The 15,078-nt window shown below is 39.1% G+C and overlaps 1 protein-coding gene across 4 annotated transcripts in view; it reads right to left on the reverse strand.

Moving 5' to 3' along the window:
- The window catches only part of Hecw2 (HECT, C2 and WW domain containing E3 ubiquitin protein ligase 2), a 366,611-nt gene that overhangs the window by 215,628 nt on the left and 135,905 nt on the right, over positions 1 to 15,078 (reverse strand). For 3 of the 4 annotated variants that reach the window (XM_074071319.1, XM_074071318.1, XM_020167497.2), the window contains exon 2: positions 1,391 to 1,717. In XM_074071319.1, the coding sequence (XP_073927420.1) occupies positions 1,391 to 1,682 (292 nt within the window). In that variant the 5' untranslated portion in view covers positions 1,683 to 1,717. Of the gene's footprint in view, positions 1 to 1,390; positions 1,718 to 11,827; positions 11,974 to 15,078 lie in introns of those variants that run through there. The other variant, XM_074071320.1, reaches the window with a different exon arrangement.

Consider the following 15,078-nt stretch of genomic DNA (forward strand, 5'->3'; position numbering starts at 1 on the left):
CCTGAGCTAAGCAGTAACTCTGTCTCAAATTAAGAAAAGTGAAGAGAAGTTTTATGAAGCCCAAAGGGTAAAGTTACTTTGAACAAAGAGTTATTTCTAAACTCTCATAAAAACTGGAAGACTTTTTTGTGAACATAATAACACAGATATATTTTTTTAAATTATAAATCTTTCTCATTTTGAATATATATTTAAACATACCTGGGGAATACACTAAACTATGAAGACAAAAAAAAAACAAAGCTAATAATTCATTGAATGTTTCTGCCATTTTAGATTTCTTACTATCCAGCATTATTAATCATGAAGAGTTAACAGGTAAACACAAACCACTTTTTTAGCCAACATAAAATTCTCAAGCCCAGAAGAACACAAATGTCAGTGGGTTTAGCATTTTCACAGATTTTCAGCAAGAATGTCACTTTGCCTCAAACCACATTATCCCAACAGGGTACTGCTGACTTTGGGGTGAAATAATTGTTTGTTGGAGGAAGGGGCTTTCCTGTATATTGCAGGACATTCAGCAGTAACCTTGGTCTCTGATCAGCATCCCACCACCAGGCTGTGATAAGCAAAAATGTCCCTAGGTGCTTCAATTATCTTCTAGGGGGCAAAATCACCCATCTGAGAAGCACTTAGACAAGTGCCATAAACAGGTTATTTTTCCCCTAATTTATTAATTTTTAAAAAGATGCTTGGCTTATAATTTATATTGAAAGTAGCAATCTTTCCAATAAAATGTCTGATGGAAACTTTGACTGGAATTTCTTTCATTCAAAGAAAAATTTCTCTAGCTTTGGGGAATGTTAGATTTTATTATTAGGTTGGATTTAGATTTTCTTTGTGGTTAATTGGTAGGTTTTGATAAGGCAGATATTTTTGTCTTCTGGGATGCTTCACTTATCATTCATTCATCTATGAATAACAAATGCAAATTAATTAAACAGAGCTAGGACTATTTTTTATTAAAATAAGTAAATAGCAACTGTTTGCCAAGTACCTTAGACTGCAAATTGTTTTTAATGAAATGCAACCTTTAGAAAACACAAAAGGGTTTTATATCAGTTATCTAAATCTAAATTTTTGTCAGTGTAAATAGCCACCTTTTTTCCAAAACGTGACTATGATCAAGGGCAATGGGAAGTTTTCAGAAGAAAATACTATATTTGCAGATGCTGGCATTTAATCTGGCAGAGATACTACCACAAAGAGTATGTAAGGAAAGGTATTACTTATTCTACTCCTCTCAAGGAAGAAAGAAGACTCCCACAATCTGCTGTGTCTATTTGTGTATGTGAATTTTTTGGTCAGGAGTAAATACAGAATGGTGTCACATCAGAGTGAAAATCTGTGCTCTGAGCCACATGCAAGTAGGCTCCCTTTGACTCACCTATATGATAAAGTCCAATCCAGTCGCTGGGATCCACCTCCTCTTTAATGTCCCAGAAGATAATGAGGTTCTGGGCTTGCCCCAGGGTGTATTCATACATGCTGGCAGTCAAGCTGGAGCGGCTCTCGGAAGTCACCAGGTCTGTGTCGCTGTTGGCTCGCTGCAAAGCCATGTTCTCTGGCATGGAGCTCTGGGCGGCGAGGCTCTGAAGGTTTTCTGGACTCAGTGTGTACCGCATCTGGGGATTTCGACGTCGCACAAAAAGCAGATGCTCCCGGGCTGAGCTAGCCATCCTGTCTGCCTCCCCGAGGATGGCGTCCTACAAAGCTGAAAGAGACAAGCATAAAACATCAGTGCTACGATGCGAAGGACTGGGATTAAGCTTCCCAGATATAAACTCTTGAGGAGAGTCCACTAAAACCCAAACATGGAACAATCTTCTACTGTCAAAATAAAATACATTATTCTACTGTCAACTGATGATGTCGGAAATATTTTCTATAAACTGAGGTCACAGGCTATCACACACCTGTGCCCCTCGACTGCACTTGGCACAGCTTTCTCCCAGAAAACAGCAAGGAGGGGGATTTCTGCAGCTCTCTCTGCTTTTAGGTTTGTGCTTTTCCAAACACTCAACCTTCAGAATGACATCCTCTTTTCCTGCTCTGTCCCTGCTGCAATTAAATTTTAAAAGAGCAAGACAGAAAAATTTGACACATGCTAAATACAGTTGAAATACACCACTGAGTACAAGTTCACTTGCCCCGTTTCCTTAGCAGGAGGATGTAACTGGCTAAAGTCATTTTTAGGAGCTTGCTCAAATGTCACCTCTTCACTTAAATACAGGAGCATCACTTTTCAAGTGCAACAACCCAGAATCTCTCATCCCGCCTTTCTTGTTTTATGTTTCTCTCCAACAATTTGAAGGATTCAAGTCACCATATGCTTTACTTATTTGTCTACTTATTTGTCTGTAACTTACTTTCCCCAACAAGAACGTAAGCGTCACAAAATCAGTGATTTTCATCTGCTTTGTCCACTACTTTATCCCCAATGTCTACCGTGTTTCCTGGTACACAATAGATACTAATAAGTACTGAAGTGAACACATGAAGGAATGAAGGGCACCCTCCCCTACAGACTCTTTGATACCACTTATAACTAGAGCTCGTTCTGAGCCTGCCTCCCGCCGTCTTGATTTTCTGGCTGGTTCTCACTATTCCCACCACCTGGGTCATGACAAACTATTTCCTTTGGCTCCCATTTGGCCTCCATCTAAACAAACAGAGACTTCCCTCTTGAGACTTACATACGGCCTCCTCTTGCTCACTGAGAGTCTAGTCCTAAAACACCATCACAGAGACTCTTCCCAAGACCTTTGTGCTTCAATCCAGTACAGCTGATGTGCTGCCTCCCAGTGCTTTCCCTGTTTGCCCTTGGGTTCTCTCTCACTTGCCTCACCAGATCCCATGGCTTTCCATAAAGTGCTTCTGGGTCTGCCCTACACTACCTCTTTCTGAACTACATAATCCACTTATGCGTTTATGGGCTGTAACACTTATTCTGTATACTTAGTACACGTTTGCATCTCTGATACAGTATGTTTCATTTAAACTCAAACCAAATTGAGTATTGAGAAGTTAAAATGGGCTTTTATTTAAAAAGCAAATAATCTTTGATGCAATACTTATATTAGAGTTAACAACCTTGAATACCGAGTCTGAAAGGAGAGAAAAGGAGAGCAGGGTTCCCTTATTCGTCCCATTTCCCCATCCTTTTCACAAGCACGTTTGGTGAAGAAGACGTATTCCCATTACAGTGTCATTGTACTTGCAAATATATTTACTCAAGTAATTTTTTTTTTCTGATGGTACTGGAGATCAAACTCAGGGCTCTACCTCCATGCCCCCAGCCCTTTTGCTTTTAGCTTGTCTTTCAGAGAGGGTCTCATGCTTTTGCCTCAGGCAGCCTGGGACTGAGATCCTCATGTCTACACCTCCCAACTAGGCTTGGATTACAGTTGTGTGCTACCATGTCCAGCCTTGTCAAGTAATTTCCACCATACAGTTTATTTCATATTTTTAGACTATCTCTTGAATTAAAATGATTTGGACTGGTAGGACAGATATCCTACAGGAAAGGGACAGATATAAAAATGAATAGACCCACAGATTTACCAAGATTAATGGGACTAAGCCCCATCTCCCTCTTCATAAAGTTAACACTTCTGCTTTCTTACACAATTTATGGTAGTTAAGTCTGACTTCATTCTATGCCTCATAACGGTCAGAAAATCTCCAGCCTGTGAAGCCCTTATTTCTTTATAAACTCAAGGAGTCAAGTACCACATCAGCTTAAGCAAGGGCTATAAATAATGAACTCCTAACACACTGCAGGCAAATAGAGAATGCAGGATGTATATCTCCTGAAAGAAATAGGCCAAAACCGTTATAGCTTAAAACCACAACAGAACTACTGACAATTACTCTTCTCTAGAAAAAAGGGAAAAACATATATATACCCCCAAACTGCCTTTTAACATAACTCTATTTAAGCAGAGAAATAGTTTAGCACAGTAGATAAGAGAAAGAACGTCAAGGCCCCACTTCTGGGTTTTGGTCATGTCACTCCTACTTCTTCCTCATTCCATGACTCTTGACAGTTTTTTAATTTCCTCTGCCTCCATTTCCCTCTGCCTCTTCGGGTTTTGAAGAGAATGAAATGAATTAGTACAATAAGGCATTTAAAACAGTGCTGGCATATACCAAGTACTAAACCACATTCAGCTATTAATATTGCCATGTGATTGCATTCTGCTTTAATTATAGGAAATAGAATACTCCATGGTTCCTTCTCTCTCACTTACAGTAGAGCAGACTGCATCCTCGCCTTTCAAAACCCAACCCAGAAACCAAAGAATCCTGTAGCCACTGAGGAGCTCATCTGTCCAGAAGGCCAAGACTGGAGTCCATAACTTTGGCAAGAGCCATTTTCCTCTACTCAAGTCATAGAGAAAAGTTCAAACTTGACTTTCTTGAGTTAGTTTGGCATTGAGCACTTCCCATGGGAATGGCATTAAGGATATAAAGAGCAAAAACCAACATTCCTGCCATTATGAAGCCAGCACTCTAATAAGATAAAAGACATAAAAAGTGAAAAATTAAACACATAACATTAATTTTCAGTAGAAAAGTAAAAGAGCTACAAATGAGTGAGTTTACTAGTTTAACCATGCACAAATGTACAAAGCATCTACTACTGAGTGTCTAGCATGAGGCTGTAGAGTATGTTAGACAGTGGAAAGGTAATGACTTTTTTCCAAATTCTTCCTTTGCTTTCCCTAAAGAATGTAACATGGCTCACAAACCCTTAAGGAACTTGAACTCTTGAGGAAGAAGAGCAAAATCCATGTATGAAAGAACTCAATTTACCAATGGTACTTCATACACATGTGAAATTTGTCCTAACCTATCTGCTATACAGACAACAAATGCAGTGGGATAATAATATATATATGGAGTGTTTTATACTTTCCAAAATACTTTCATATCCATAATCTCATGTAATACCCCCCAGAATACTGTGAAGTAAGTATAAGAGATACCATCATTTCTGTATTCAGGTTAGGTGAAAGACTGTATAAAACAAACAGAAAATATTTGGTAGCAGAAGTTATATTTGAGGTAGATCTTAAAGAATTAGAAGCAAAGAAGAAATGTATGAAGCACATTTTTACGGGAAGCACTGATACCAAGGAAGAGGATACGGAGGGCAAGGAAAAACCAGAGGCTTTTGCTATGAAGATGATGAGAAGCTACAGAAGAAGCCAAGCAAACACCTCTCGATGGGAGGGTCCAGTAGAGGCTACCAGTAATGCACAGTGAGCCCCAACTTGAGACAGAAGATGCTGATGCTCCATTAGGTCAATTAAGCCTGCCCAAAGTCACAGAGCTGACAAAAAAGGGTAAGAATCAAGTTAAGCCAGGTGCAAGTGGCTCACGCCTGTAACCCTAGCTACTCAGAAGACAGAGACCAAGAGGATAGAGGTTTGAAGCCAACCTAGGCAACAAAAGTGAAACTCTATCTCTAACAAGCCAACACAGAAAAGGGCTGGTGAAGTGACTCAAGTGGTAGAGCACCTGCCTAGCACTGAGAGGCCCTGAGTTCAAACCAATACATGCAAAAAAAAAAAAAAAAAGAAAAAACCTAACTAAAACAGAGGAGAGAGAGAGAGAGAGAAGTAGATCTTGAAAGTCCAGGAAGAACAATCCAGGAGGGGAGTGTCAAATGTCACAACTAAAGGCTTAAGTTATCATAGCATTTGAAAACCAGGAGGAAATTAATTGGTGACCTTAAGGGAAAACAGTTTTGCATGAAGTAAAATTTAAATTGTTGAGGTTTCAGGAGAAAGACTGGGAAGATACAGAGAGATAAAGATCTCAGACTCTTCCCCCAAACAGTAAAGAACAGTAAAGGGAAGGAGGCAAATGTTAGCGAGGGGTTGGAGACTGATACAGTACTAGGTTCATTTGCTTTCTCATTTTGCTTTGAAGAGACGTTTTTGCATGCTGACAATATTAACACAGCAACTAAGACCTCAGGAAATATGAGAAAGGGCCAATAAAGAGAATAAAGACTAAGATACAGGAAAAAGCGAAGATACATGATGGGAGATTACAGAGGAAGGAAAAAAGAGGGAATAGACAGGACAGGTGGAGTAGTCTAAAAGAGCACTGTCCAAAAAAAATTTAACACAACCCACATTTGTAACTTTAAAGTTTTTAATAACTGCTGAAAAACATAAAAGAAAACTAGCGGAAATTTAAGTAACATTTTATTTAGCTCAATGTATCCAAAGTGCTATCATTTCAACATTAACGTAAACAATTAAGTGAGGTTTTTTCCTCTTTTTTTTCAGTAATGAGGCATTTTTCATACTGAAAGCATATTTCAATTTAAACTTAAGCACACCTCACGCACTCACTGGAGCACAGGACAGATCTAGAGGATGAAGTGCCCACGCTTCAAAACAGTTCACTTTCTGTTCAATTTACTCACATCATACAGGCCTTCAATGTAGCCAAGAGGAAAATAGCACCCAACTAACTGAGAATACCATGGGAATGACAGAGAACTGCTTAATCCTTCCAAGGCTTCTTACATTGCAAATTGCATCAGGATGGCTTTTCAGTGAAATCTCTAATTGGAGAGACTGTATAATCCTGTTATATGAAAACATCTAGTCTGTGGGGAAGGATTTTCTGGGAAGAGACTTAAAGACAGGGAGACTGGCAAGTTCCAGGAAACCTTTCTAGCTTCTTTTTGTCTCTAAAGCTGCACAGTCTTCAAAAAGCAGAAACAGTGCCCCAGTGGTGCTTGTGTGTGTCAGGGGAAGAGATGAAGTGGTAAAAGAACGGAGGTCATCTGTACATATCTTTAACAAACTCATGTGGCACTTATTCTAAATGATTTACAAATACATTATTTATATCTATAAATAACCCAGGTAGACAATGTCCATATGTAAATATATAGAGAACCCTGGTTATTTACAAATCTGTAGCAGTATATATTTAAACTTCACCCTACCGCAACATAGCCATCTATTAAGTGAAGGTAAGGTTAATGGACCATGAAAGATTTTTGTAAGAATTAAAAGCACCATGGGTGAAATGTCCAATAAGAATTAGCTATTGTTATTTTAGCAGGCAAATGATATAATTATTAAATGAATGCATGATTTATTTCATGTGGGGTTAGCTATTTATGCATAAGACTCCAAAGAAAGAGAGACACTGAGATTTGGAAGACAGTTAACCGAAATCAAATGCTATCAACCAACTTTACACAGTAAAAATCACCACAAACCTGGCCAACATCTGAAATCCCAGCCCTTGGGAAGCAGGAGAATCATGAGTTGAAGGCCAGCCTGGGCTACTTAACGAGACCCTGTCTCAAAATTTTTTAAAAAATTAAAAATCACTACAAGTTTGCCTAGTGCTGCATGACCCTGTAACTTGGGTGTTGGGGACCGAGAGACAGTCCATCATCCCCTGCCTCCTATTCACTGTGGCTCCCAGCTTCCAGGGCTCAGGAATCAGCTTTTTTAGGTTACACAGGCCCTTGAGCTATAGCTTGAGAACAATGAATTCTAGTGAGGTGAAAAGGAAATATCCATCAGCAATATGTCAAAGAAAGAACCTAAAAACATGGTGATAGGTTAAATACAGGGGATGACAGTGAAGGAGAAATTAGGACTAAATTCTGGATTTTCTGTGTAGGTGACAACAGAATCCCAGAAACATTGATAAGACTGAGGAAATCAATACCATTTCAGGTAGGTTTGAAGTTAAATGCAACGTATCCAAGTAAATACATCCTAATGACTCTTAATAAAGGTGTGCCAGGATTGCTGGTTATTATGGGATCAAGAATATAACAAATATTCAAATGCAACTTTCTGCTTAATAAAAATCTTAGTATTAAATAAAATCAACTATGCCATTGTATCCCAAAAAGGCTAAGCTAGGGGTTTAAAATTTCCTTCAGATGTTTTATTTTACATAACTTCTTTCCCTAAAAAGACATGAAACTGGAATACTTACATTATAAGGAGGGACTATTACAAAACTACTTTGCAAACTTTAGCTTTTTCCTCATGGAAAGTGTAATATTGGGGCTGGGGAATATCTCAAGCAGTAGAGTTTGTGTCTAGTATGTGTGAGGCCCTGATTTCAATCCCCAGTACCACAAAAAGAAAAGTCATGCATTTTTTTTAGAGTTCATGTTCCCATAGCAATAAAGTCAAACTCCATGAAAAATTTAGTTTGCAAAGTTACATAAAAGGTGGGGGGCATCAAGGCACTCTAAATTTTACAGTTAAAGTTTTAGTATATAGCTACTTTACTCAATACAATGTTCTCCTGTGTGATGTCAGGACTACTCAAACCACAGCGAATGGCAGATGTGCATTTTCTCCCACTAAAACTTAAGAATTTCGATTTGCTTCCTGGTTTTATACCTATACCTTCTGCAATAATAGGGGTAAAATTTCTTCAGAAATTACCCGGGTCCTTCCGAACTGCTTTAGAAGATAAAACTGATGGTAAGGGAAGCTGCCTGGCATCCACTGAAAGCTATCCTCCAAAGCTCCTCAGTGACCTAGCCCTCCCATGGGAAGTCTGTGCTGTGGTTTACTCCTCACACTCCCAACCAGCACAACTGAACAGGACCTAGCAGTCCCTTTACCTAAGAAAGCCCATAAAAACCTCATTCTTCTCATTATGATTAAGTCTGCACTATGCAGCTCTCTCAGATAACAGAAAACTGCTAAATGACACCCAAAAGCAAAATCACTTTTCTTCCAGAGGTCAAGAGAGATTTAATTACTAAGCAACCTGAAAAATGCCATAGTTTACAACTTCATTTCCAAAACCAACAGATTTTATTCAGAAAATACACACAGCAGCAGATGACAAATAGACTAAGCAATTTTTTTATTTAAAATATTTTTGCTAAGGAATCTGAAAGTGTCAGTTTACCAAACCTGAAGGGCAAGTACTGAAAATCATTAACTGTCATAGAGGATTTTTGTACCAAGAAAGTCATTCTAAAACGCTAACTTTCTAGACTGGACATTGATAAAGAAAACCAATAATAATAACTAATATCTAATTTACCTCTTCTAATTCCCCCTACATACAGATAGCACACACAGAAACACACACCTGTTCAACTATACTATGCTTTCAAACTCCAAGTGATTTTTGACAATTTAAAGAGAGGAACAAAGGGGAGAAAACTATATTTATAGTCAAGAGACACTAATGAAAACATAATTAGCCTGACATAAGCAGAAATGGGAAAAAAACTTTAGGAGAGAAAACACTAGTCCCAAACCTGAGACAAAGCACCTTCAATTCTCAACTGAAAACACCCCTCCCAGCGGTGGGTTTCCCGTGTCGACTAAGAGAAAGCATTTGTATAGTCACTACTTAGTGCTGATCATAACCTTACCCAAATGCTTAGCCTACTTTGCAAAAGTGTGCCACTAAAATAATTAAGAAGACCAGAGAAATTCTCAAGTGCTCAGCACTTGACTGAGCACCTGGGCGACTGGAGCTGCCATTCACTTAACACTTCTTCCCAGGTGGAAAAATATCCCAAAATGCAATATATTTTGTGTGTGTGTGTCCTTTTTTTCTTTTATTTTATCATTTTTACATTTGCTCACATGTGTATACATTGTTTGGGTCACCTCCTCCCCCACCCCCCCCCCACCCCGCTTCCAGGCAGAACTTGTTCTGCTCTCTTGTTCTCTGATTTTGTTGAAAAGAAAACATAAGAGATAATAAGAAAGACATAGCGTTTGCTATTTGAGATAAAGATAGCTATACAGAGAGATTCCTAGCATTGCTTCCATGCACTTGTGTATTACAACCCACATTGGTTCATCTCTACCAGACCTCTTCACTACTTCCTGATCCCCTTCCCATAGTGGCCTCTGCCAGTTTAAGATTATTATATTCTTTCCTCTAAAGCACATCAACCACATTCAAGTTTTAGGTTTCCTTCCCTTTCCCGATTCCTCTCGTGCATGTTCTCCCCTTAGTGTGTGACCCATGTCCAGTAATATTACTGCATTTGTTTTAGGTCTATAATCTGCATATGAGAGAGAACATGCGATTTTTGGCCTTCTAAGCCTGGCTAACATTGCTTAAAATAATGTTCTCCAGTTCCATTCATTTACTTGCAAATGATAAAATTTCATTCTTCTTCATGGCTGCATAAAATTCCATTGTGTATAGATACCACATTTTCTTAATCCATTCGTCAGTGGTGGGGCATCTTGGCTGTTTCCATAACTTGGCTGTTGTGAATAGTGCCGCAATAAACGTGGGTGTGCAGGTGCCTCTGGAGTAACCTGAGTCGCATTCCTTTGAGTATATCCCTAGGAGTGGGATTTCTGGATCATACGGCAGATCTATGTTTAGGTTTTTAAGAGGCCTCCATATTGTTTTCCAGAGTGGTTGTACTAGCTTACCTTCCCAACAGCAGTGTATGAGGGTTCCTTTTTTCCCCACATCCTTGCCAACATTTGTTGTTGGTGGTGTCCAAAATGCAATGTATTAACCAGGCTGCCATCCTTAAGGAAAACCCTATTCTCTCCACAATTTTACCAAATAATTTTGATCCACATTTATACCTGCTTACAATTGGAAAAGAAATGTAGATAAATAATTTTAAATTACAAGAATTGTTAGTTTTTAACACTGAGTGCAATAGTGCTTTCAGGATATTGATTTAACTTTAAAATACTAAATGTATAACTTTACAAAAAGAGAAAATAATTTAGAATTGGTTTAATCCTTTTTAGATCCTTAAACTCAGAGAGGTTTTTTAATTCAATTAATTAAACATTTTCACAGATAGAATTAAATAATTAACAAAAGAAAATTTTAATTAATAAATCAATATAAAAATTGTATATATTGTACATGTATTAAGTATATAAAATATGTTTATATTTTATATAATATTTTACATATCAAAAAACAAAACAAGATACAGTTTTTGGCCCTTAAAATGTCCACTGTTTAAAAATAAAAGAATGCAAGTGACAGGGCAGGGGACAGAATATCCTGCGGTGCTGAGGGAGGCTTCACCATGCAGGGCCTTGGATGTGCTCACAGGGTCACCCCTGTGACCCAGGGATCGGCTTCCACGACTCCAGACCAAGAAAAAAAAGGCAGCACTGCTCAATGCTCCTCCCAACAGTATTCAAAACGGACAAGTTAAAAGCAAAATAAGTTTCCAACGATGGAGGAATAGTTCAATTAGGACATATCTGCACTATAGCCTATTGCCAAACCATTAAAAGGATACTTTTTACATTTGACATGGGAACTCATTTACTATCATATTATCAAATATGATATATATATATACATATATATATAGTGTAATTAAGTTGCATTAACACATCCAGAAAAAAAGAGGATGATTTTCAGTAATTTTAAGTAGTGAAATTGAAAATAACTTCTTTTCCAAAATTACATAGCCTGAAATGTGTAATGAGAGAAGACTGTATGGCAGGGGCAGAGGCAACACCTCTTACTCATTAATCTCAGAAGTTAAGGGTAGATTTCATGAGTGTGAGTCCTTACTGGAATGATATTTGTAGGCATCGGAATCATTTTCATCATTAACCTATACATTTAACATGCTATTAAATTAAGGAGAACAAAACTTTTGGAGATTGAAAGTTAGACAGGGTTTTGCTATGTAAGTCAGACTGGCCTTGAACTTGCAATCCTACTGCCTCAGCCTTACATGTACTAGGATTAAGACTTTCACCACCATGCCCAACAAGAACCATTTTTAAGTTACATGACAGTTTACAAAAGTAGAAAACAAAATTTAATACATTTTCACTACCTTTGAAAAATCCCAGGGCTAGAGATGTGGTTCACGCTCTAGAGCCTCTGCCTAGCAAGTGCAAAGTCCTAAATTCAAATCCCAGTAGAAGCCGGGCATGGTGGCACCAACTGTAATCTCAGCACTCGGGAGTTGAGATGGGAGGTCGGTGACTTTGAAGCTAGCCTGGACTATGTAGTGAGACCCTGTTGGAAAAAAAACACTGCTAGAAAAGGAGACCAACTGCACTTAAACACAATTGCTTATTCCACACAACACTAGCGGTTATAGCTGGAAACATAGGTAATTCTATCATGTGCTCTTTATTCCACAGGACGCTTTGGTTTTTTGCTTTTTTTTTTTTTTTTTTTTGGATTTTTTGGCAGTACTGGGGTTTGAATTCAGGGATTTATATACTTGCTAGGATGGTGCTCTTGAGCCACACCCCCAGCCTTTTTGCTTTAGTTAATTTTTGGATACAGACCACAGTTCTCCTAACCATGCCTCCCACAGGACTGGAATTACAGACATGCCTTGCCACAACTTTTTGCCCCAGCTGGCCTCCTGCTCACCACTTCCCAAGAAGCTGGGATTACAGGCATGAGCCTGACTGTTTTTTAAAAACCTCCTTCTTCCTTTCCATTCCCATGGCTACGACAACAGTACACCAAGTTGGCATCATGTCATTCCTGCACCACCAGTTTTGACCAGGCCTCTCTGCCCCCTATGTCTCCCCCAGCAATCTGTCTACTCATTCCTCACTGAACTTTCTCAATGACACTCACTCCCGTGAAGTAGAGGACATAATTAAAGGACCACGAGGGAAGTGAACAGAGGAGTGGGAATGGGACCAAGCTTCAGTAGGGTAAGCAGGCTGGCTTCACACAGGCATTTAGTGACACTTACGCTGTTTAAACGGAGACTAGAAGGAGGTGAACTGCTGAGCAGTCCAGGTGAGAGGCGAGGATGGCAGGGAGGGGGTTTTCACTGGCGTTCTTCATAATTCCTTCAATAAAGTTTCACACAGATGTATTTATTCTCTTACCCCTAAAGGGCTTAGCCGATTCTTTCCTCCTCCTCTTCCTCCAATACCTAAGAACACTCAGCCAGAGGTCCAGAGGTCTTTTTATGTCATTCACATTATCCTGTTTTCTAGCTAGGCAGCTTCATGCCTTTCCCCCCTCTCTGTCTTCCACAAACTATTTTCCAAGTGAATGCATGGATGGTGCTAGCTTCTACTAGTAAGAAAATACGAATACAAAGGCACCAGATCAACAGGTGAATAAACTCTGACCTGTCTTTGGCCCTAGCTACATTAGGTGTCTGAAAAAGGTTTTTTGAGGAAAGTGCCTATAATACAATAAAAAGTTAAAAGGCCCTTTTTGCAATACAGAAAGAAATAAAAACTCAGCTACACGAAAGAAACAGAAAGCAACTACTTGCCCTCCTGCATCAGGATGGGCTCATTATGGGAGTGATTTGCAGGACGAAGGAGGTAAGAGAAGCCTAACGAGGGACCTTGCACTTGACCAATGCACCAGGGCCATGGAAATGGACATGCAGTGTAGACCAAAGAAGGACTCCGTGTAGTGAAGAGCAAGAAATAAGCTTTCACTGCCTAGGGCAAACCACCAGCACCTCTCCTTTAAATAAACAGCTACTTCCCTCCTACTGTACTTCATGTCCTCGTTTCAACACAGCAGCCAGAGAGATTCAGTTCAAATGTAAGCCCAATCACGTTGTTCTCTACCCCAAATCAATCTAACCAGAGAATAGGCCAAAACCCTTGCAATGATCTACAAAGCCCCACATGATCTAGCCCAGTCTTCTCTGACCTCCTCTTCTGCTACTGTCACCTATGCTGATGTTACTCCAGTACCACTGCTGTTCCTAGCTTGCTCCACCCACACTCAAGCACAGGGTCTTTGCATCTGCTCTTCCCTGTGCTTTTCTCTTTCATATCCACATGATTTACCTTGTTACTACTTCTGTCACATTTTTGCCAAGTGGCTACATTTCAGAGGGACTTTCTCTGGCCACTCTATGAAAAATTTCACCTGTTGCAACACTATGTACCTCTTTCTCTGCTTTATTTTTCCTCTGTAGCACTTTTCATTCTAATGTGTAGTATAACTTATTAGTTTGTCTATTGTGTCTCTCTCCACAGGAATATATGTTTCATGAAGAAGTGGAAATGACAGACAGACATTCCTTCTAAGTGGCAACTCTACCTTCATGGTTTTCTCAGCTTTTAGTGACTAAAACACTGTCCCATTCACTTAAATGATCAATTGTTGTTTTAAACTTTACAAGTGACTTGATACTACAGTAAGATTTACAACAGAAGTGACTTTGTGGTAGAATGCAATGCTTATGACTAGCTGATATGCACATACAGGTTACAAGTCTGATGTTTACCATTAATACATTAAAGTTAATAAAAGTATGTTAAGCCACTCTGGAAAAAAATTTGGAAACTTCTTAAAAATCTAAACATAGATCTGCCATATGATCCAGCAATCCCACTCCCAGGGATATAACCAAAGGAATGTGACACAGGTTACTCCAGCGGTACCTGCACACCCATGTTTATTGCAGCACTATTCACAATAGCCAAGTTATGGAAACAGCCAAGATGCCCCACCACTGATGAATGGATTAAGAAAGTATGGTATTTATACACAATGGAATTTTACTCAGCCATGAAGAAGAATGAAATCTTATCATTTGCAAGTAAATTGATGGAACTGGAGAAAATCATTCTAAGTGAGGTTAGCCAGGCTCAGAAGACCAAAAATCATATGTTCTCCCTTACATGTGGACTTTAGATCTAGGGTAAATACAGCAATGTGGTTGGACTTGGGTCACATGCTAAGGGGAGAGCACATACAGGAGGTATGGGGACAGGTAAGAAACCCAAAACATGAAAGTGTTTGATGTCCCAACTCCAGAAGAGCTAATACAGAAACCTTAAAGCAACAGTCAACACAAGAAGGGGATCAGGAACCAGTGTAAAGATCAGTTAGAGATGAATCAACTTGGGTTGTAACACATTTGTACATGGAAGCAATGCTAGGAATCTCTCTGTATAGCTATCCTTATCTCAACTAGCAAAATCGCTATGTCTTTCTTATTATTGCTTATGTCTTCTCTTCAACAAAATTAGAGATGAGGGCAGAACAGTTTTTGCCTGGAAGCGAGGGGGTTTGAGGGAGAGAGGGCAGGGGTGGGGGAAAGGGGAGAGAAATGACCCAAACAATGTACGCACATGT

Source organism: Castor canadensis, chromosome 4 (genome assembly GCF_047511655.1).
Source record: "Castor canadensis chromosome 4, mCasCan1.hap1v2, whole genome shotgun sequence".
Taxonomy (NCBI): Eukaryota; Metazoa; Chordata; class Mammalia; order Rodentia; family Castoridae; genus Castor; species Castor canadensis.